The sequence below is a fragment of the Aulonocara stuartgranti genome (assembly GCF_965226115.1).
Source record: "Aulonocara stuartgranti genome assembly, chromosome: 3".
Classification (NCBI taxonomy): Eukaryota; Metazoa; Chordata; class Actinopteri; order Cichliformes; family Cichlidae; genus Aulonocara; species Aulonocara stuartgranti.
In genome coordinates this window covers 64,376,386-64,397,899 of record NC_138941.1, presented here as the reverse complement: position 1 = coordinate 64,397,899, position 21,514 = coordinate 64,376,386, and the positions used below count along the sequence as shown (strand labels likewise).

The 21,514-nt window shown below is 42.5% G+C and overlaps 2 protein-coding genes across 4 annotated transcripts in view; both read right to left on the bottom strand.

Moving 5' to 3' along the window:
* The window catches only part of LOC309694658 (cell surface A33 antigen-like), a 45,989-nt gene extending 24,866 nt beyond the window's left edge, over positions 1-21,123 (bottom strand). The window contains exons 1-4 of one of the 3 annotated variants that reach the window (XM_082514848.1): positions 18,223-18,954; positions 16,908-17,237; positions 14,448-14,791; positions 12,857-14,194 (exon numbers count right to left, since the gene is read on the bottom strand). In XM_082514848.1, coding sequence (XP_082370974.1) covers positions 14,448-14,791; positions 16,908-17,237; positions 18,223-18,292 — 744 coding nt within the window. In that variant the 5' untranslated portion in view covers positions 18,293-18,954 and the 3' untranslated portion in view covers positions 12,857-14,194. Of the gene's footprint in view, positions 1-12,856; positions 14,195-14,447; positions 14,792-16,907; positions 17,238-18,222; positions 18,955-19,409 lie in introns of those variants that run through there. The other 2 variants (XM_082514847.1, XR_014272950.1) reach the window with 2 other exon arrangements.
* Positions 6,220-12,454, bottom strand: LOC309694590 (low affinity immunoglobulin gamma Fc region receptor III-like). Its single transcript, XM_082514783.1, has 8 exons — positions 12,309-12,454; positions 10,307-10,342; positions 9,887-10,138; positions 9,562-9,807; positions 9,305-9,475; positions 9,018-9,107; positions 7,463-7,549; positions 6,220-6,758 (listed from the first exon to the last, which is right to left on the bottom strand). The coding sequence occupies exons 1-8, from the start codon at positions 12,337-12,339 to the stop codon at positions 6,715-6,717; spliced, it is 957 nt and encodes a 318-aa protein (XP_082370909.1). The 5' UTR covers positions 12,340-12,454; the 3' UTR covers positions 6,220-6,714.
* Positions 21,124-21,514: the final 391 nt, after the last annotated feature.

The following is a 21,514-nucleotide window of genomic DNA, read 5'->3' as shown; positions in this document are numbered from 1 at the left end:
GAGAAGGGAAAAACTAATATTATGAGATTTTATTATAAAACTTGCTTTCCAAAGATGTCTTTATATATTTTCATATCCTGACATAATAAAAATGTTTTTGAAAACATTGCAGTACTGTACATTCTCTTTGTCTGATTGGTTTTGTTGTAGAATGTGGTGGAGTAATCCTGTGACTCTTCCACAGGAGGAGAGAGTGATAGAGGAAGAGTGATGAAGATGGAACCAGGAGGAGAAGTGTGGGTGGAGGTGTGGATGTAGGTGGAGGTGTGGTGGTGTGTTCCCCTAAAATAAAGCAAACACAGTCATTAAGTTGTCGTCACATTGTGAATGTTGAAAGCTGCAGAAACACAGACAGGTGAGTGTGTCACCTGTGACAGTGATCCAGCTGGATGGAGACTCTCCATGACCGCTGATGTCACACTTGTAGAGGCCTTCATCAGACCTGGAAACATGCTGGATGGTCATGTGACCTGTAGGCTGCTTCCTGATGAGGGAGCCATCTTTATAGAAAGCAGCTGGGAGGTTGGAGGGAGTGGTCTTTGTTTTACAGAGCAGAGTGACGTCATCTCCCTCCATCACAGGGAGGACAGGACTCTGCAGGATCACTGATCCACCTCAACACAGAGACAAACTACAGCATTTCATCCATTTACACACAGCTTCATCAACACTAACTCCACACACTCAGCTTACCAGTGACTGTCAGGTTAACCATGTTACTGATGGGACCCTCTCTGGACTCACACCAGTAAACCCCATTGTCCCATGGGAGGATGCCACTGATGCTCTCTCGGCTCTCACCAGATGAAAAGGTTTGCTCCTTGTTCCCTCAGGTCGGGGAACGGGTCCCAACTCTGTGCCTATAAGCTTAATGACAGTTCAGAGTTCCTGGAATTCCTGGGTTTTGTGCTTGAGGGTAATTTACCTGGGGACTCTGTCATCTTATTAGGAGACTTCAGTTTAGGCACTTACAGTTAGACCTGGAGGGGTGCCACTGAACGGCCTGTCAGATCTGAACCAGAGTGGTGTTCTGTTTCTGGACTGCTCTGCAAACCCCAGTCTGTCCATAATGAACACCCATTAACTTCACACGGTGTTCATTATTATATTCAGTAATGGGGTTGATTATCAATTTTGTAATCATATGATATTGTATGGCCGTAGTTTTGGGGGTGCTGAGCTGTTAATAGATCACTATCTGGTGATCAGTTGGATCCGGTGGCAGGGGAGGATGCTGGACAGACCTGGGGCACCTAAATGTATAGTCATTGTGTGCTGAAAATGCCTGGCTGAGGCCCCAATTCACAAGATCTTAAACTCCCAACTCCGGCAGAGCTTTAACAGTGGTCTGAGGGAGACTGGGGACATTGAATCCAATGGACCATGTTCATCACCTCCATTTCTGAAACTGCTGCACTGAGCTGCAGCTGCAAGATGGTTTGTGAATGTCATGACGGCAATTGCCAAACCAGATGGTGGACACTGGAGGTGAGGGGAAACATCAGGCTGAAGCAGGAGTCGTGCCGGGCTTGGTTAGCTTGTGATATTCTGGAAGCAACTGATAGGTACCAGCAGACATGGAACGGAGCTCAGGTAATGGCTGAAGCAAAAACTCAGGTGTGCGTGGAGTTCGGAGAGGCCGTGCAAAAAGACTTTCAGACTCCCTTGAAGAGATTCTGGTAAACCTTCAGACAACTCAGGAAGGGGAAAGCGGTGCTCTACCTGCACTGTGAATAGTGTGGCTGAAGTAATGCTGACTTCGACTGAGGACATTGTTGGGTAAAGGAATAATTTAAGGACCTCTAAAATCTCACTGGTATGTCTTCTGTAGAGGAAACAGACTCTGGGGACGAGAGGGACGACTTGTCCATCATTGGAGGTGAAGTCACTGAGGCAGTTAAACAACTCCTTGGTGGCAGAGCCCCTGGGGTGGATGAGGTTCGCCCTGAGTTCCTGAAGGTTCATAATGTTGTATGGCTGTCTTGGTTGACACGCCTCTACAATGTTGCATGGAGATCAGGAGTGGTACCACTGGATTAGCAGACCCAGGTTGTGGTTCCCTGCTTCAAGAAGTGGAACTGGAAGGTGTGTTCCAACTACAGGGGATCAGACTCCTCATGCATCCCTGGAGAAGTCTATGAAAGGGTGCTGGAAAAGCATGTCTGCCTTATTATAATTTAATAATAGTAATAATAAATATATATATACTACCATTGTCTGAGAGATTTCCAGCCTTCTATTTTTCTTTTGCTGCTGCTTTCAGTATTAAGATTATTCTTCTTTGCAGTTTTTCATCTGCTGTAACTCTTGCTTACTCATTCTGCCTGCAGGATTCTGCTCGGTCATGTACCACAGGCCAAACATAGTGAAGCAGGGACGAGGAGACAGAGCAAAGTCTGCCTGCATGAGAAGAATGGTGTTTGCATAAACATGCCAGATTTTTGATATAATGGGAACAACGTACTGAACTCAGAGGAGTAAAATGAACTAAAGAGTTTATCCTATAACGTTGGTATTGATTTGATACCAATACATATTTCTCCACTGGCAACATTTTAAGTACACATATAGTTTTCTATTGCACTGAAGAAGCTGTGGTTACTATATTAATAAATACATAAAAACATGTTAAGTATGTGGAGTTCTTATTAAAATGGCCTGAATGCATTTATATCCAAGTAAAGATTAACTTAATGTAAATGCGTTTTAAAAATATCAAACAGACATGAGGCTGTAATAATTCTTTTTAAAACAAGATCATCTCATTTATTACAGAGTAGAGTGAACATGTAACATTTAAGAAACACAATCAGGAGTAAGAAGTACTTACACTCTGCACTCTGCTGATCAACACCTGAAGCTAAAGCCTTTTTCAGTTTCTCCCACATTCAGAAGGGGTCAGTGCAGCCGATGGACCCACATATTTGACTGAGCAGATGTCTTTGTAACAATATCATTGTCAGGGGTCGTGTGCGGAGGCGAGGAAGGGATGACCCACACGCAGGACTCTTGGTGCAGAATGAGGTTTATTGAATATGTAGACAAAAGATGATAGGATGGATGGATGGCTGGCTGACTGACTGGACTGAGCTGAACTGAACACACGACAGGAACAACATCATCAATGACACGACAGTGAACGAGTAGAAACAGAGGGCTTAAATACACAGACTGATGAGGATGATAATGAGAGACCGGTGAGTACACAGCTGAACATAATCTGGCTAATGACACAAGATGAGCTGACACAGGAAAAGCAGGAAGTGAGAACATGGAAGTGGCAAAATAAACTGAACATGAACAAAACTGAAAACACTGGGTCACCGACCCCTCCAATGGCCGGCACCCGACGGCCAAAAGAGAAAAAAAAACAGAACAGGGCGGGCGGAGAGGGCCCAGGACGGAGGGACGGAGTCCACACCGAGACAGCACCGGCGGGAGACGCGTGGTCCGTGGCCGAGATGAGACGAGACGGTTCAGGCGGGCAGCCGTGTGGCCCGTGGCCGAGACAAGACGGTTCAGGCGGGCAGCCGTGTGGCCCGTGGCCGAGACGGTTCAGGCGGGCAGCCATGTGGCCCGTGGCCGAGACGAGACGGTTCAGGCGGGCGGCCGTGTGGCCTGTGGCCGAGACGAGACGGTTCAGGCGGGCGGCCGCAAGGAAGGCGGCGGCGGCCACTGAGCAGGTCCGGTGGGCAGCCGCAAGGAAGGCGCCGGCAATGACGTCCAGAACATGGCTGGCGCGACGACGTGGCAGCCGCAAGACCAGGTGAAGCAGAAGCTGAGGCTGAGGCCGGACCAGGCGAAGCAGAAGCTGAGGCCGGACCAGGCGAGGGTGCGGAAACCCCTGGCTGACAAGCAGGAGAGCTCACAGCTGGCTCTGGGTGCTGTGGCTGCAGGTCCGGGAACTGAACAGGATGGTGGACGGGCGACTGGGAGACAGGGGGCGACTGGACTACAGACTGGACAGGAGCCGGGAGGACAGGAGGAGACTGAACTACAGGGGACTGGAGGGCAGGAGACTGGACAACAGGTGAGGGAACCGACTGGAGTGAAAGCTGAACAGCAGGTGAGGGAACTGGCTGGAGTGGAGATGCTAAGGGAGGAACAGAGGCAAGCGAGGCTGACGACGGAGCTGAGGTTGGTGTGGCTGATGGCTGAGCTACAGACTGGGCTAGTAAAGCTGGTGCCTGAGCAGGGGACACCTCAACTAGCCTAACCAGGGATAAAGCTAGTGCGTGAAAGGCTGGATCAGGTGGTGGATGAAGTGGTGGACTGATTAGCTCTTCCAAGCCTCTAGGGGGGTCAGGCTGGGTTCTGGCTGCCCTCAGCCTGGGCGCTGGGACAGGCACGGAAGGTGGCTGGACACCAGTCACCCCCACCCGTGAAACAGGAGCGGGTGTGGAGGTAGACTGGGTCGCAGCTGCCCTCCTCCTGGGAGCTGGCACTGGTGTGGGTGTAGGCTGGGCCCTAGTCATCTGAGGAGGTGAAACGGCTGAAGAGGAAGGCCGAATCTGGGCCGCTGCGCTGGTAGGAAAAGGCTGAGTGATGGGTGTGGAAACGGTGACTGGGTGTGTGATACTGGAAGGTTTCTCTGGGATTATTCTGGTCCTCCTGCCACCACTATTTACAGTCTTTAATTGAACGGTCGTCGAGGGTGTTGAAGTGCGGATATTGTCCTTAATAAATCCCAGCTCAGAGGGAGCAGAGCTGAAAAATTCTTCCCAGTCTACATCCTCCATCTGAAAACAGTCCATGTTATGGTGGCGTGTGCGCCGCCTTCCCCGGGAAGAGGCAGCGGGTGGGGTACACAGCCGAGCCTCTGGCACGGGAACCTCCATTGAGCCGAGGTAAGAGGCGGAGCCGCCGTGCCATGGCGAGGTTGAAGGTCCGGTGAGTAAAACGACTGGCGGGTGTTGAGAAATCAGTTTTACCCCGGTTCTTTTTTATTCCTCGAGCATCCAGAGATGGCACCGGACTCAGTAGTCATTTTTACAAAACTTTATTCATCTTCATTCTTCTTCATTTAAGCATGCACTTCTAGAAGGGAAGACGAGGCCGGTGTCCCTCTCCAAAATCTTCACCCCTTTGTTAGTTACAGCCAGCTTTATAGAAGTGACCCCATCATAAACCCCCCTACGGTGTGCTGCAAACTCTGTCTGTGTCTATGTGCATGAGCACATGAATGCCTACATGTGCGCGTTCCCACGTGTCTATGTGAGTGCTCGTGTGTGACTGTGTACGCATACCTGTGTGTATGTGTGAGTGCACATGAGTGAGTGTGCGTGTGGATGTGTGTGCGTGACAGTTAAAACACTGTGGGTGAAGATATCTCCCTAGAGGTCATAAAACCCCCACCTTACATCCTCTGGGGAATTTCCACTCAGTGGGGGAGAAGCCTTCTAAAATCTACTCCTAACTTCACAAGAGAGTGAGGCCTTTATTACTTTACAAACAGTGTCTCTACAATAATTCTGCATTCTATGATAACACATTTCTAAACTCTAAAATAAGCTAAACACTCCTACACGGGTGAGCGAGGAGCGGAGCAGCGGGAGAGCGAGCGGCCGAAGCTTGGCCTGTGACACCCACTCTCCGCGGCGAATGCTCCAATGCAGGTGAGGCAGCAGGTGGAGGACCGCGGCGTCTCCGAGGCCCGCCCAGAGCCAGACAAGTCCCCTCAAAAACGTGCTCCCTCTCTGAGAAGAGCCGCTGTTTCCACCTGAGCTTCTCCGCCCAAATGGAGAGCGCTGCGTCCTGCCGCTCGTAAAGGTCCGAGTCCGCTGGGTCAAAAGCGTGTCTTCTTGGCACGGGTCGTGTCATTCTGTCAGGGGTCGTGTGCGGAGGCGAGGAAGGGATGACCCACACGCAGGACTCTTGGTGCAGAATGAGGTTTATTGAATATGTAGACAAAAGATGATAGAATGGATGGCTGAACTTAACGGACTGGTAGGCTGACTGGACTGGACTGAACACACGACAGGAACAACATCATCAATGACACGACAGTGAACGAGTAGAAACAGAGGGCTTAAATACACAGACTGATGAGGATGATAATGAGAGACCGGTGAGTACACAGCTGAACATAATCTGGCTAATGACACAAGGCGAGCTGACACAGGAAAAGCAGGAAGTGAGAACATGGAAGTGGCAAAATAAACTGAACATGAACAAAACTGAAAACACTGGGTCACCGACCCAGGAACCCTGACAATCATATTATCAACATAACTCTCATCACATGAGTATTGTATTTTCTTGGCCGTAATATTATTTCTACAATCAATTAATGAAAATGTGTTTGTGTGTTCTCTGTAATGAAAAAAAAACATGCATCAGTGAGCCACAACCAAATCGGAACAAGATAAATTTATCGTCTCTCACTTTTGGTCAAACTCACAGAACCACACAGGAAAAAGAACAAGCTTTCAGTCCTCCTGCAGAGAAACCGCACCTCTGCTGCGTGAACAACAACCAACACACAAAAAATAAAAGAGTAAAGTTACTGAGAACATAAGAAAATGTTAGCATATATACGTTCCCACTTTGCAGGAAAATAAATGTGAAAAGCTCCAATTCAAATGCAATCTGATTTTTAAAAACAATTAAACAAACAAACAAACAAAAAACAAAAACATTATACACACTTTGTAACAAGCGGGTGCAACTTTTGGTCTGAGGTACTGGCTTGATCAGCAGCTGGATGCTGGTGGACTACTTCAGTGAAGAGTAGAAGACGTCTGGCTCTGGTTTAAAGTCTGAACAAACACACAGTTCAAACAACACAAAACATGATTAGAAGCTTTGTAGTTTTACTTTCTCTTCCTTTGATTGGCGCGCTCACTTGGTTTTGGCTCTCTCTGCCATAGAGTATCACTTCCTGTGACATTTCAAATCACAAAAGTGATTGCCCATATTTAAACAGGTGTAAATTACTTTTTGGCCAAATAAAATATCATTATAGAACCATTGTTATACATGTTGCAATTTCTGTTGCCCTCCCTACAGTGTCTCTCTTAAAAATAAAATTTTAATGTCAATGAGACCTTTGTGGCTGGATAAATAATAAATATAAACATGACACTTTGCCAAAAACTAATTGTGACTTGTCACAGGAATGTTTTTTATAGCTCAAGATTACTTGATATCATTCATTTGACATATATTTCACATATTATAGGCAAACAAGGATTGGATTAGTTATATTGTAGGTAAAATAATTCAGTCTATAAAATTCTATATTTGAATTGAAAACTGACAGATTTGAGGATTTTCATAATACATTGAACCTCATAATCTGTTGCTCATAGGCTTAAAAAAGTGCACCTATTAAGTGCAGCAGTTTTCTCTCTAATTGTTTTGTCTCTCTCACAGAAAGATCAGAAGCTTGAGTGAAAATATCATTAGCATAAAAACTGAAAGAAGTTAACTTGGCTCTGTAAAAGTTAAAGAGCAGCTGTACCTCTGGACCTCTTTGTCCTGATGACTGGTTCTCCATTACAGATGCCTTCAGTTCTCACTGCTGAGTAGATTTCAGCTCGATTATTCTCTGTAGAATTAAACACATAAATTAAAACAGATAGAACTACAGTAGTGCAATAATATTATATTAGAGCTGCTGTAAATGATTTTTAGGTCTGTATTTATTCTTGAGCAGGAAGGAGACGTGAAGGAGAGCAAAGTTATAACGTACGAAGAGATAAAGCCAAACCAATAGTTAAAATGAAAAGAGTCACTGTAGTCATTCTGTGCTTTTTGTGCATTTTTTTTCTCTCCTTGAAGGCCCACATATCAACCAATCAACATTCAGAAGTCACATGTAGCATCCACTTCCAGCAGCGCATAGTCAGGATCAATTCAAGTGGAACTATATGGGAGTGTGTCTCAAACAGGTAAAAAGAAGAAGAAGAAAAAGCGTATGACAGAAACACATTTGTGGGACTAGAAATATCACTTAAAGAAATAATTTAACATTCAGTGATAAATTTTCTTAATAACAGCAATATCTCACTGTTTTTTGTTTGTTTTTTTTGCGGGGGGGGGGGGGGGGGGGGATTTTGCCCCACATCTCAACTGTGAAACATAGAACTGGTGAGGAAATAGAGGTTTTAAATAAGACTGTATACAATTTTTAGTTTTTTGTTTTTTTTTTAGTTCTCAGAGTATCAAATTAACATAAAACTGTTTTCTGTTGGTAGATTGGACACAGTTTGTCACTTTTTTTTTAATTAGCAGCTTTGTTTATTTATTCATCATAAACAAATTGTGCGCTAACAACAGAGGTGTTAGTGTCTTTTAACCACAGACCACACAGTCCAGCACACGGTGAACACAGTGTTGTTCACTTTTATCATCATGATTACGATGATCAAGTTGTTTAATTTAATACAAAGGAAACTATTTAAATAAAAACTGTATAGTATGAAATCCCCAAAAGTTGATTTGTTCATCTGGATGCAGCTTTTTCACTGGGAGAATTTCTCATTCATCCAAATGACTTCTTCAGTCTCAGCTGACTGCAGATTTCCCCCAACATTATAAATGGTACATTTGCATAGCATTGTATATTGTATAGCATTAAAAGTTCATACTTGGACATCATGGAGACTTAACACTTAATGCACTTCACACTTCTGCCATACATGTGTCAAATTTTCAAACATTACAGCTTTATTAACGTCACAGCCCAGAGCATCAATGTGATCACCATCTTAGATTTCTAACACATGAGCACTGAACAAACCAATCATCAACTTCTGAGGCTTAAAAGGCAGAAAAAATGGGTCCATGTGTCAAATGTGAGGCACCTTAAGCTGCTAGCTATCAGCTAGAATTCAACTTAGCTTACTGAATTTCCTGAACCGGACCTGCTGTTGGAGCCTTTTGGAGAGGTTTTAATGTTTAATTGTCTCAGCAACACAATATGGCTGCTGAGCTGTGCCATTAATTATACTAAGAGACATAACATAGATGTTACTTAGTTGTCCAAAAATAAATAAATAATTAAAATAAAGTACCTCTCTTTCCTTTGACTGGCTGTTGTTGACAGTTTGATATTCTGATGTCACTGTACTTTATGTCATCTTCTGCAGCTTCTTCTTGAGCTCCTTAAATGTATCAAATCATCAGCAAATTAATTTTTCTAATTAGGTTTTAAGAAAACTGAAAACGTTATTCGATTTGTAGTGTTAAAGAGTTAGCTGCACAGGTAAGGAATGAAAATCTAATCATGAGGACTGAAAGTCAATTTCTAAATTATCCTGCAAAATAAAAAACAAACTCAAAAAGTGTTGCAGAGTCTCACCTTCAGGTTTCCTGTGAACACATCGTCTCACCAGCAGAACCAGTAACACCAGTAGAACCACAACACAGACTGATCCAACACATGACAACACAGAGAGAACAGGAGGAAGAGTGATGGAGGTGGAACCAGGAGGACAGGTGGATGTAGGTGGAGGTGTGGTGGTGTGTTTCTCTAAAACAAAGCAAACACAGTCATTAAGTTGTCGTCACATTGTGAATGTTGAAAGCTGCAGAAACACAGACAGGTGAGTGTGTCACCTGTGACAGTGATCCAGCTGGATGGAGACTCTCCATGACCGCTGATGTCACACTTGTAGAGGCCTTCATCAGACCTGGAAACATGCTGGATGGTCATGTGACCTGTAGGCTGCTTCCTGATGAGGGAGCCATCTTTATAGAAAGCAGCTGGGAGGTTGGAGGGAGTGGTCTTTGTTTTACAGAGCAGAGTGACGTCATCTCCCTCCATCACAGGGAGGACAGGACTCTGCAGGATCACTGATCCACCTCAACACAGAGACAAACTACAGCATTTCATCCATTTACACACAGCTTCATCAACACTAACTCCACACACTCAGCTTACCAGTGACTGTCAGGTTAACCATGTTACTGATGGGACCCTCTCTGGACTCACACCAGTAAACTCCACTGTCCTGAGGGAAAACAGTGATGTCACAGGAAGAACCAGACCATCTTCCCCACCCATCTCCACACTGAGTGATCTTATTATCGGTCCTCAGAGTCCATCCAGCAGAGCTGTCGTCCTCCTCACAGCTCAGAGACACAAAGTCTCCTTTAAAGAGCTGAGAGCTGCTGGGACTCACAGTCAGACGAGCTGTGAGGGTTACAATGAAAGACTGTTGATATTTTATATTTTATAACTTCTGTCTTAGACAGTCATTAAAAATGCTCTTTGCTTTGTCAATTTTATTTCTGAAACTCAATCAGGTCATATCAGTGAGCATTTATCAGGTTTAAACTGTGACAGAAGAAGGTTACTGACCTTGGTTTGTTGTGCAGCTCAGCAGTGAGATCAGAACTAAAGAGAAATGACACTCAGGTTGATTTGAGGTGAACATAAAGAACAACTCCACACAAACAGCTGACAAACTGTTTGTATGGAGTTACGGAAATATGGTATCTAACCAGATTCTTACTCTGGATGGCATTACCTTGGCCTCCAGTAATGCTGTGAGGAACCTTGGAGTCATTTTTGACCAGGACATGTCCTTCAACGCTCATATTAAACAAATATGTAAGACTGCTTTCTTCCATTTGCGCAACATCTCTAAAGTTAGAAATATCCTGTCTCGGAGTGATGCTGAAAAACTAGTTCATGCATTTATCACTTCCAGGCTGGACTACTGGACTTCATTATTATCAGGATGTCCAAAAAACTCGCTGAAAAGCCTTCAGTTAATCCAAATCCACCGGTCCGTCGGGCTGAGTGTAAAAGCGAAGCTCTCAATTTACCAGTCGATCTACGCCCCTACCCTCACCTATGGCCACGAGCTGTGGGTAGTGACCAAAAGAATGAGATCGCGGATACAAGCAGCAGAAATGAGCTTCCTCCGAAGGGTGGCTGGCCTCTCCCTTAGAGATAGGGTGAGAAGTTCGGCCATCCGGGAGGGGCTCAGAGTAGAGCAGCTGCTGCTCCACATCGAAAGGAGCCAGCAGAGGTGGTTCGGGCATCTGACAAGGATGGCTCCTGGGTGAGGTGTTTCAGCCATGTCCCACCGGGAGGAGGCCCCGGGGCAGATTATATCTCTCGGCTGGCCTGGGAACGCCTTGGTGTTCCCCCGGATAAGCTGGAGGAGGTGGCTGGGCTTCTCTGCTTAGGCTGCTGCCCCCGCGACCCGTCCCCGGATAAAGCGGATGAAGATGATTGGATGGATGGAATTCAAAATCCTGCTCTTCACAAGGTCTTAAATAATCATGCCCCATCTTATCTTAATGACCTTGTAGTACCATATCACCCTATTAGAGCACTTCGCTCTCGCTCTGCAGGCCTACTTGTTGTTCCTAGAGTATTTAAAAGTAGAATGGGAGGCAGAGCCTTCAGTTTTCAGGCCCCTCTTCTGTGGAACCAGCTTCCAGTTTGGATTCGGGAGACAGACACTATCTCTACTTTTAAGATTAGCCTTAAAACTTTCCTTTTTGCTAAAGCATATAGTTAGGGCTGGACCAGGTGACCCTGAATCCTCCCTTAGTTATGCTGCAATAGATGTAGGCTGCCGGGGTTAGGGTTATGATGATATTTATATTACAAAATAATTATTAAAACAGGTAATTAGGATGTGGTTAGTTTGTGATATTACCCATTTTTCTGACCTAAATTTACTGCTTTTGTGCTTAAGTTTGATTACCAGGCTGGTGGGTTTCACAATTTCCCAAACACTTTGCACATGACTGGGTGGCATTAGCAGTTTATATCCTGTGTGATTTATGTATTTGTTTTGTTTTGTTTTTTAACAAAAATGTCAAGAAAAACTCTATTTTGATTAGACTGAAGATTTAAGCTCACAGGGCCCATGTGACTTTCGTGTTTTTTAAGTGGGCTACAGCACAGACTCTGGCTGGTTTATCAGAAGAAGTTGCTGATGTTAGGTCAGATAAATCTACAGATTAAATGTAAATTAGTAGAGTAATGAGTTTGTAGAGAAATGTATGAAGTCATCACTAGTTAAAGTTAATCTGATGCAGAACTTGATATTCAATAAATTGAATTGAACTTGGCTTCAGTGCTGAAAATAAACTTGGGCCTGTTTTCAATTCAATGACAATTTTTACATTTTTTACATTTTACATTTTTACTCTTTGTAAACATCAGCCATTCAGCTGCTAGAACAGTAATCAGTGTGATTATATGGGACACCTTTCATCCTGCAGTTAATAGTTTAGATTCAGCCTGATTTGTTTTTCATGTCTTCTCCTCCATCATCAGTTATCAGGAGAGCAGACAGTCAAAGTACAAGAATTCAAACAAACACAGAGATTCTACTTACAGAGCAGACACAGCACAGATGTTTCCTTCATCGTCCTTCTCACTCATTTGAGCTTTTTCTCATTTCTGTCACTGACACCAAGTAAAGCCCGCCCTCTTCCTCTGAGCACCAGCTTTCTATTGGTTCAAACACAGAGGAGGTAACTCATGTTATGCCTTGTCTAAAGATAGAAGTGAATAGAATTAAACATAAAGAACATCAGTGTACACAAAGTGTAGTTTTTTTTCTTTTCTGGAAATACTTTGAAATAAAGTGCTGTGGCTTAAAGTTGCCACACCAACACACACGACCAGAAGATCATGTTTTAAGATCATCTGATTATATTTCATAACTGTAATGGAACATTTATTATTTATTTATTCTCCCACATCATTTATAATTATGGCCACTGGAGGGCAGTGTTTGACCCTAAAGTCTATAACGATACAAGCAAATTGTCAGTGATGCTTCTAGTTTGTTTTGCCTAGTTCTCATTAGCAGTCAGTTCCTTCATTTTTACATGTATTATATTGCATTACTTTATAATTAAGTAGCAAGGCTACATTAGAGAGCTTTAAGGGGGCTTTTATTGTGAAAGTGTTGCAGGTTGCACGATGATCCGATAGCAGACATGTAGATGAGGCTGATATAGAGAAATGATTTTAGAATATGTTCATGATCTAATCAGGAGCTCACCTATAGCAATTCATTGTTTTGCTCCAACACACCACAAACCTAACGATGACATCATCATAAAAACTGGAACCACTGATTAGTCCGAGTTTTGAGTTCAAACTCTGCTGAACTAAATGAAAAGAATTAAAAGACAACATGCCATAAAATTGTTTTCAAAACTTTATTGTCAATAAACAGAGTCACAAAAAATAAATAAATTGATTAATCAATCAATAACATTTGACCTTATTTTGAAATGTAGACTGCAGTAAAAAAGTTGCATTGATGGAAAGAAAAGATAAAAAAAATCAGAGAAAACATCTAAATCTGCAGTTACACTGAAGAAACACATAACACTGTACATTATAACACTGTACAATATAACATTCATTCAGTTGAAGATGATCAATAAATCCTAAACACTATCAGGCAGATCACTGATTGTTTATAATCCACAGTAATCCATCGTTTCTTCACCACATGCAGTGTTTATGGTGCAGGTTGGTTCAGTCAGTATCAATAATTATACTGTAACAGCTGATCTCTGCATGAGGATTAATTTGTGTTGTTCAAACCTCACAGAACCAGTTTGATCTCACAAACAGCTGAACCTGAAGATGAAACACACTCAGTGACTCTGTTATTGTAACATACAGGACAACGAAGTGATAAATATTGAGGGCAAACCAATGATGAACAAAGTCTGCTGACAATCACAGATTTGTTTAAAATGAGTTCACTCAGAAGCTGAATATTTTATTTTGAAAAACGTTGATCTTATTTGATGTGTATTTGTTTGATAATGTGACCTCCTGTGTGCTCCACATATGAAGTGAGGCAGAAATGAAAATAACTTTAAGACTTGAAACTTACACTGGGATGAGCAGCTAACCTGATAAAATAAGTCACAGATTTCAATGCTGTAGGTTCATCATGTGAAATTTCATGTAACAGTCTAAACAAGTCTGATGAAAATCAGAGAAATGTGAAATCAAAAATAAATATGGACGCGTTTGATGTCCCTCTGATTGAGGTTCAGCATTATTAGTTTCTTTGTCTTAAAATCATCCTTCTTGATTTCAGTGAAACAGAATTTAGGACTGTGATGAGCAAGTAGATTCATAGTTCACCTTCTTAACCTTCTTTTTTCGGTAGATCAAAAAAGCAACAACAACAACAAACAGAAGAACAGCAGCAACTGGAAGACCGATGATGAGTCCAACAGATCCATCCTCTGTGTCTCCTCCTGGCTGACCTGCAGGTGAGGAACAGGTGTGAGGTGTCAGCTGTCAGGTAGGTGATGAGTGAAGAACAGAACAGAATCCATTTCCTCTTCAAACTGCTGTCAGACATTATCTACTGCACTCTGATCACATCACTCAGACCAGCTGCTTTCTACAAAGTCTCATCAACAACATCTTTAGAAACAAACATCAACAAGCAGGAAGCAGCTTCACCTCTGATCACACACACACTCAACTCTACTCACTCACCTGGAGGATCAACACTCAGGTAGATGATGAAGATGAGTTCATTGTTTGGTCCGCTCATGAAGACATGACACTCGTATGTTCCAGTGTCATTAATCGTCACATTCTTCAGAATCAAAGACACGTCTCCACCCTTCATCTGTCTGTCCTGCAGATCCACCCGGTTCTTAAAATATGGATGCTGGTTGGAGGTATCAATGTGCCCGTCCCGGTACAAAAGGACTTGTCCGGACTCCGGGTCAGTTTTGCTCCACTCTACAGCTGTGATGTTGTTGTTTGGAGCTCGACATGTCAGAGTGACGTTCTTCTGTCCAGACACAGCTGTGATGTTTTTCTGGGCTGAAAGAGGAAACAACACAAATCAGGGAGGTTAAAGGGGTCAATGTTTGTTTGTTTTTGCTGTTGTTTTTTATTAACTTTTTAAATCTTAGATTGTTAATTTAAGAACTCTATCAATGATTTAACTGTAGATACTAAGCCGACGCTTGAATCCACTGAGGTGTTCATTGGTGGGAGTTACACGATGTAACTAATATGCATGAACTTAATAAATTAAAACTTAATAAATTTTATATTGTCCAATAACTCCAGCTGTACTTACCATAACAGCCCAGCGGTCGCAAACTGTTTGCTTTCTCCTGATCAACAACACACCTGAGGCAAATTAGTTTTCAGTTTCAGTTTTATTTGTCATATGCAAGTTAGCATATTTAGTTAGGGTCAACATTGCAATGAAATGTATTTGAGCAGAAGACAGTCACTCAGCAGTAGAAAAAAAAACTACTGTGATGTGCTGGCAAATTACGTGTGTCTACCTTATAAAACCTTCATATAAACACACCATAACAAAAAGAAAAAAACTCAAAAGGTGACCTCTGGCAGCAGACATAAGGTACTAACCCAAATATGACTCTTACACCAAGAAAAACACATCCTGATAATAAGTGAACATAATGTGTGAGAGAAAGCAGCCTCTCATTATGAGACACTGTGAGTCTCTGCATGCTGCCTTTATGTAGCTACAGCTGTTTGTATACACTGAACTAAAAGCTTTGTAGCTGCATACTGACTCCTGAAACTACAACACATCACACAGACACACACATTACACTTCTTTGTCTCTGTCACAGGGCTGGATGTAATGAAATGTTCTTAGAGTGGCATGAAATCAAATGGGCAAAATCAAAGTCGTTTCTTTACACATATGCAGCTTTTACATAGTGTAATATGCCTTAAAATGTAACCAGTGGTTCTGACTTTTTTGTACAACAATTTAAAACCCAGGAGCAGATCTACAGAGGTGGCATGGAGTGGCATGTGCCACCCTTAATAAACATTGTCATTTACAAAACTATGGTGGCACTCGGTGTGGCAAGAGATTATATCAGGGTGACACATGCCACGTCTGTAGATCTGCTCGTGGCGGTGTACTGACTCCTGAAACTACAACACATCACACTGACACACACATCACACTTCTTTGTCTCTGTGAGATCTGATCACACCGACATGTTAGGTCCACACAGACCCCACCCAGCCTCGTGTCTCCTTCACAAACACGGAAAAACTGAATCAATATGAAAATAAATCTTCAGGAAATGTTGTTAACATGTAAACAGACTGATGCTTTTCCTCTCTGTCCCACAGAGTGAATCTCACCTGCAGAGACAAACACGAAGAGGCCGACAAACAGCAAAGTCGAGCAGAGCGACGCAGTCACAGCAGACATTTCCGTGTTCTTGAGCTCCGACGCTTCGATCTTTCTAAATGTCTCAGGATGGTTTTATTGAAATAACTGAACCTGAGTTTAAATCCTGACTACATGAGATTAAATTTAAGGTTTAAATGATCCTGAAAGTCTCTGACTGAGAACAGATCTGACTTTTTAGACACTCGCTCAAACTCAATACGTCCAAGTCATCGTCTCTGAAGGAAGTCAGGTCAGAGTCACGTGTGTTTACGCTGCGCTGTAGGGTGACCATGAATAAGTGCGTCATAACTAAAGCGGTGAAATCTGAAGCAGGTCTGAGTGTTTAACAGGTTCAGTTCTTGAACGATCTCCACAGAACAACACAAACATCTCATCATCAACCATCAGCTACATACTAAAGACCCTCATCAGCCAAAGGACTTCAACATGACGTCACTGTATAAACATGTATATTGTATTATGGAGGAGGCAGCATTTAGCTGTAGCCTCCATCAAACCACAGAGAACTTTGTCCACCTTTGATTGTCTTTAAGTTGTGTTGGAGCCACAGAGAGCAAATCTTTGTTCTTTATGGAGAACCAGTGAGACTGTTTGGACTTTCCTATGAAACATTATGGCTGACATATGTCATTTAACAAAACACAAGTGACAAAGTCTCATCAACAACATCTTTAGAAACAAACATCAACAACCAGGAAGCAGCTTCACCTCTGATCACACACACACTCAACTCTACTCACTCACCTGGAGGATCAACAGTCAGGTAGATGATGCTGACGTGCTTCAAATTGTCTCCCTCTCTCTGCACGACAAGACACTCGTATGTTCCAGCATCATTAATCGTCACATCCTTCAGAATCAAAGACACGTCTCCATCCCTCATCTGTCTGTCCTGCAGATCCACCCGGTTCTTAAAAGATGGATGCTGCTCTTCATGAACAAACTGATCATCTCGGTACAAAAGGACATGTTGTTCTTCCTTCAGGTCAGCTATGCTCCACTCTACAGCTCTGATGTTGTTGTTTGGTGCTCGACATGGCAGAGTGACATCCTGTCCAGCTGTGGTGTTTATGTCTGAAACAGAGGAAACAAAATGGAAAGTTGACGTCTGACTCAGCTGTGATGTTTTTCTGGTCTGAAAGAGGAAACAACACAGAGCAGAAAGATTAAAGGTCAAAGTTCAACTGTTCACTTCTAAAGCAGCCAATTGGAGTGAGGAGCTACAGGGAAAGAGATCATTGAGCTCGCACATACTTCAGTTTAATTCAGTTTTATTTATATAGCACCAAGTCATAACTTCCTATTAAAAAAAACCCCACTTGAACAGTCGTGCAGGGCGGGGCCTAACAGACACAATGGCTCAGAGGACATAAATATTGAAGTTAAGACAAATTGATAGTTTAGATGTAAATTAGTAGATAATGAGTCATATAGAATTCATGCAGGTTATTGAGAATGTGTTGAAAGCTGATGTTGTGATTTGTTGCTATAGAAATAAAACTGAATCGAATCCAAATAAAATGAAGTTATTATACTGTAAGTTATTCAACACAATTTCCTCATCTGATTGAAAATACATGTTTGCAAGTTAAACTCTGACTTGATGCTTTCTCTTTTCAGATTAGCCAAAGTATCCAGAGTTGTTTGCAGTGAGGATGCAACACTGTTAACAAGATACCATGTTGGCACATGAAGATGATAAGAGTGGAGGAATTATATCCTTAAACTTAGTTACACTGTTTTCAAAAAGACATCTACTGTGGTTAAATCTATTCCCACTGTTGTGTATGTATTATTTTAAATTAAAATGTTATTTGGAAATAAATGTTAATAATACGGACATTTTTCGTATCTACGTGGATGCTAAAAACACACATCACACTTCTTTGTCTCTGTGAGATCTGATCACACCGACATGTTAGGTCCACACAGACTCCACCCAGCCTCGTGTCTCCTTCACAAACACGGAAAAACTGAATCAATATGAAAATAAAGGAAATGTTGTTAACATGTAAACAGACTGATGCTTTTCCTCTCTGTCCCACAGAGTGAATCTCACCTGCAGAGACAAACACGAAGAGGCCGACAAACAGCAAAGTCGAGCAGAGCGACGCAGTCTCAGCAGACATTTCCGTGTTCTTGAACTCTGACGCTTCGATTGTTCTAAATGTCTCAGGATGGTTTTATTGAAATAACTGAACCTGAGTTTAAATCCTGACTACATGAGATTAAATTTAAGGTTTAAATGATCCTGAAAGTCTCTGACTGAGAACAGATCTGACTTTTTAGACACTCGTTCAAACTCAATACGTCCAAGTCATCGTCTCTGAAGGAAGTCAGGTCAGAGTCACGTGTGTTTACGCTGCGCTGTAGGGTGACCATAAATAAGTGCGTCATAACTAAAGCGGTGAAATCTGAAGCAGGTCTGAGTGTTTAACAGGTTCAGTTCTTGAATGATCTCCACAGAACAACACAAACATCTCATCATCAACCATCAGCTACATACTAAAGACCATCATCAGCCAAAGGACTTCAAAATGACGTCACTGTATAAACATGTATATTGTACTATGGAGGAGGCAGCATTTAGCTGTAGCCTCCATCAAACCACAGAGAACTTTGTCCACCTTTGATTGTCTGGAGCCACAGAGAGCAAATCTTTGTTCTTTATGGAGAACCAGTGAGACTGTTTGGACTTTCCTATGAAATATTAGCGCTAAAAAAACACAATTTACCAAACACACGTGACAAATTCTCATCAACATCTTTAGAAACAAACATCAACAACCAGGAAGCAGCTTCTCCTCTGATCACACGAACACTCAACTCTACTCACTCACCTGGAGGATCAACAGTCAGGTAGATGATGCTGATGAGCTTTCATGACTGTTTCATCCAATCGGACCGACTCTCATATGTTCCAATGTCATTATTTGTCACATTCTTCAGAATCAGAGACGCGTCTCCATCCTTCATCAGTCTGAGCTGCAGATCCACCCGGTACCTAAAAGATGGATGCTGATTGGCTGGTTCAAATCGGCCATCCCGATACAAAAGGACCTTTTCTGGCTTCAGGTCAGCTCTGCTCCACTCTACAAAAAAATCAAATCATAAAAAATGTAAAAGTTTAAAATCCCAAAGTAAAGGTGTGTCTGTATCAAACAGCTGCAGACTAAACTAACCTGTTTCCCTGTCAGCTGTTTTATATCAGACATCTGTGACCTGCGTCAACACTTTCACGCCCACCTTTGTTTGTCCTGTTTGAGCAGCTGCAAGTCCAGTCATGTGACAAACAAATACCTCAAATAAAAAAGGAAAAGAAAGAAGTATAAGAATGAGAACCTTTTTCCACTAACACTGGTAGATATAAAGAGAAATTCCCACTCCACACTGTCTGTGAAATTACAGAAACTTGGTAAAATTATTACAAGCTCATGAACACTTACTGTTGTTCTGAAGGATCTCTGAAACCCTCAAAAACTCTTCTGATCGTCAGGATGGAAAAATTAAAATTATCCAGTGAAAGATATTTTTTAAACTGTGTTACGTCCTGTTGTTGTTATTTGTGAGGTCAAGAGGAACTTCCTTAAAATTTTATCCTCACAATCCAAAAAGTTTAAAAAATTAAAAATCTGAAAGTAAAGAGACCTCCGTATCGAACAGACACCAACGAGGAAATGCACCTGTGTTTCCTTGTTAACCTGTTTTACAAGACAAATCTGTGTCAGCAGCATCACCATAACATCCAACTTCTCCTTCTTCTTATTGGCTGTTAGCTCATGTGTTTGACGAATCACAGTGAAAGCTCTTTCAGTGATCTTAGTTTGATCCAAACAAAAGAACTGGAAACGACAGCCATACACAGTCCAGCAGCTGCTGTCAGCACATATTAATGATGATGATGATTTTTACTGTCAGGGCTCACAGACACTCAGCAGTGAAGGTTTTAGTTGATATGGCTTTCAAAAGTCAAAGCTTTGTGTTCAGCAGAAGTGTGTGGGTGGCAAAGATGCCTGTTTGTGTCTCTGTCAGTATTCTGGACAAACTGGCTCAGCAGTGAGTGTCAGCACATGTTGCTCAGTACAGTTTTGTTTCTTGTCTTATCTGTTGTTTCTATTCATGAACTGTCTGATTAAGTCATTTCATTCCAATCTCAGTGATGCAAAAAGTCAAAGTCAAAGTTGTTTAAATGGCACATTTAAAACAAGGTGTTTTGACCAAGGTGCTGTACAATTAAGATAATCAAAAGAAATATAAACATAAGAAGACATGATAAAAACTTCTTGAATGTTGTAGTTTCTGTGTTTTCGAGTCCATCAGGGTCTGCTTGGTCCAAATCCAGGGACAAAGAGCAGATTCCAGTGATCAGACTGATGCTCTCTGTCTCTACAAATAGTTTAAACAACTGGAGGAAAATAAGCAGCTCTGTGTTATTTATATGCAGCTTTTATTTCTACACACATCACTGAACTGTGTCAAAGTGCCATTATTGGAACCTGTACTTCCTTCAGAATTTTCATATTAGAATTTTGGACCTTTCCATCATAACTGTCATAACTGGATAACATCTGTGTGGATAACACTGCACCCACCAGGACTGTGCGCTGTTTCTCCAAACCCTGGATTACCCCAGAAATTAAAGCCGTCCTCAAACAAAAGAGGAGAGCCTTCAAATCCAGAGACAAGGAGGAGCTGAAAAGAGTGCAGAGAGAGCAGAGAGGTCTGATCGGGGCAGCTACAGGCGGAAGACGGAGAAACGGCTTCAACAAAAGAAGGTTAGCAAAGTCTGGAGAGGCCTCAGAACCATCTCAGGCCACAGAGATCAGAACTCACTGCTCATGGGAGATGTGAGGGGGCAAATGAACTCAATCATTTCTTTAACAGGTTTGATTCTTCCAGGAGGCAGTCTTCAACATCAGCTGCAGACTCACCCGCACCCACTGCTGCCCCACCTCAGACACTTCACACCACCTCTAATCACCCTGCTCACTCCTCCCCACCCCTAACACCAGAATCCAATACACACTCAACACAAGGCTCCAGCCTGACTCTCTCAACCACTCAGGTTAGGAGGGAGCTGAGGAGGATTAAAGCCAAGAAGGCAGCAGATCCAGATGGCATCAGCTCAAGGGTCGTCGGGTCCTTGTCAGAGATATACAGTTAACAAACAGTCAGGTGAATAAAAAACACTGAGACACTTGGAGACTGTTTAAACGTGTTGCACGGGTGAGAGCTCAGAGCGCAATCACCACGAACTGCAGTAGTCATTTATTATTTATAGCAAGCAGCAGTTTCGTCTAATTTTGCATATGTGTGTGTGTGTGTGTGTCTAAGTTCGTTTAAATGTCACA

What these genes read in the sequence shown, in the direction of transcription:
- LOC309694590 (XM_082514783.1), bottom strand. Translation starts at nt 12,339, where the DNA reads ATGAAGGAAACATCTGTGCTGTGTCTGCTCT. An exon ending in ATCTGTGCTGTGTCTGCTCT is followed by an intron (nt 10,343 to 12,308) that starts GTAAGTAGAATC and finishes ATTTCTCTTTAG; the next exon opens with TTCTGATCTCACTGCTGAGC. An exon ending in CAGGACAAAGAGGTCCAGAG is followed by an intron (nt 6,759 to 7,462) that starts GTACAGCTGCTC and finishes GTGTTTGTTCAG; the next exon opens with ACTTTAAACCAGAGCCAGAC.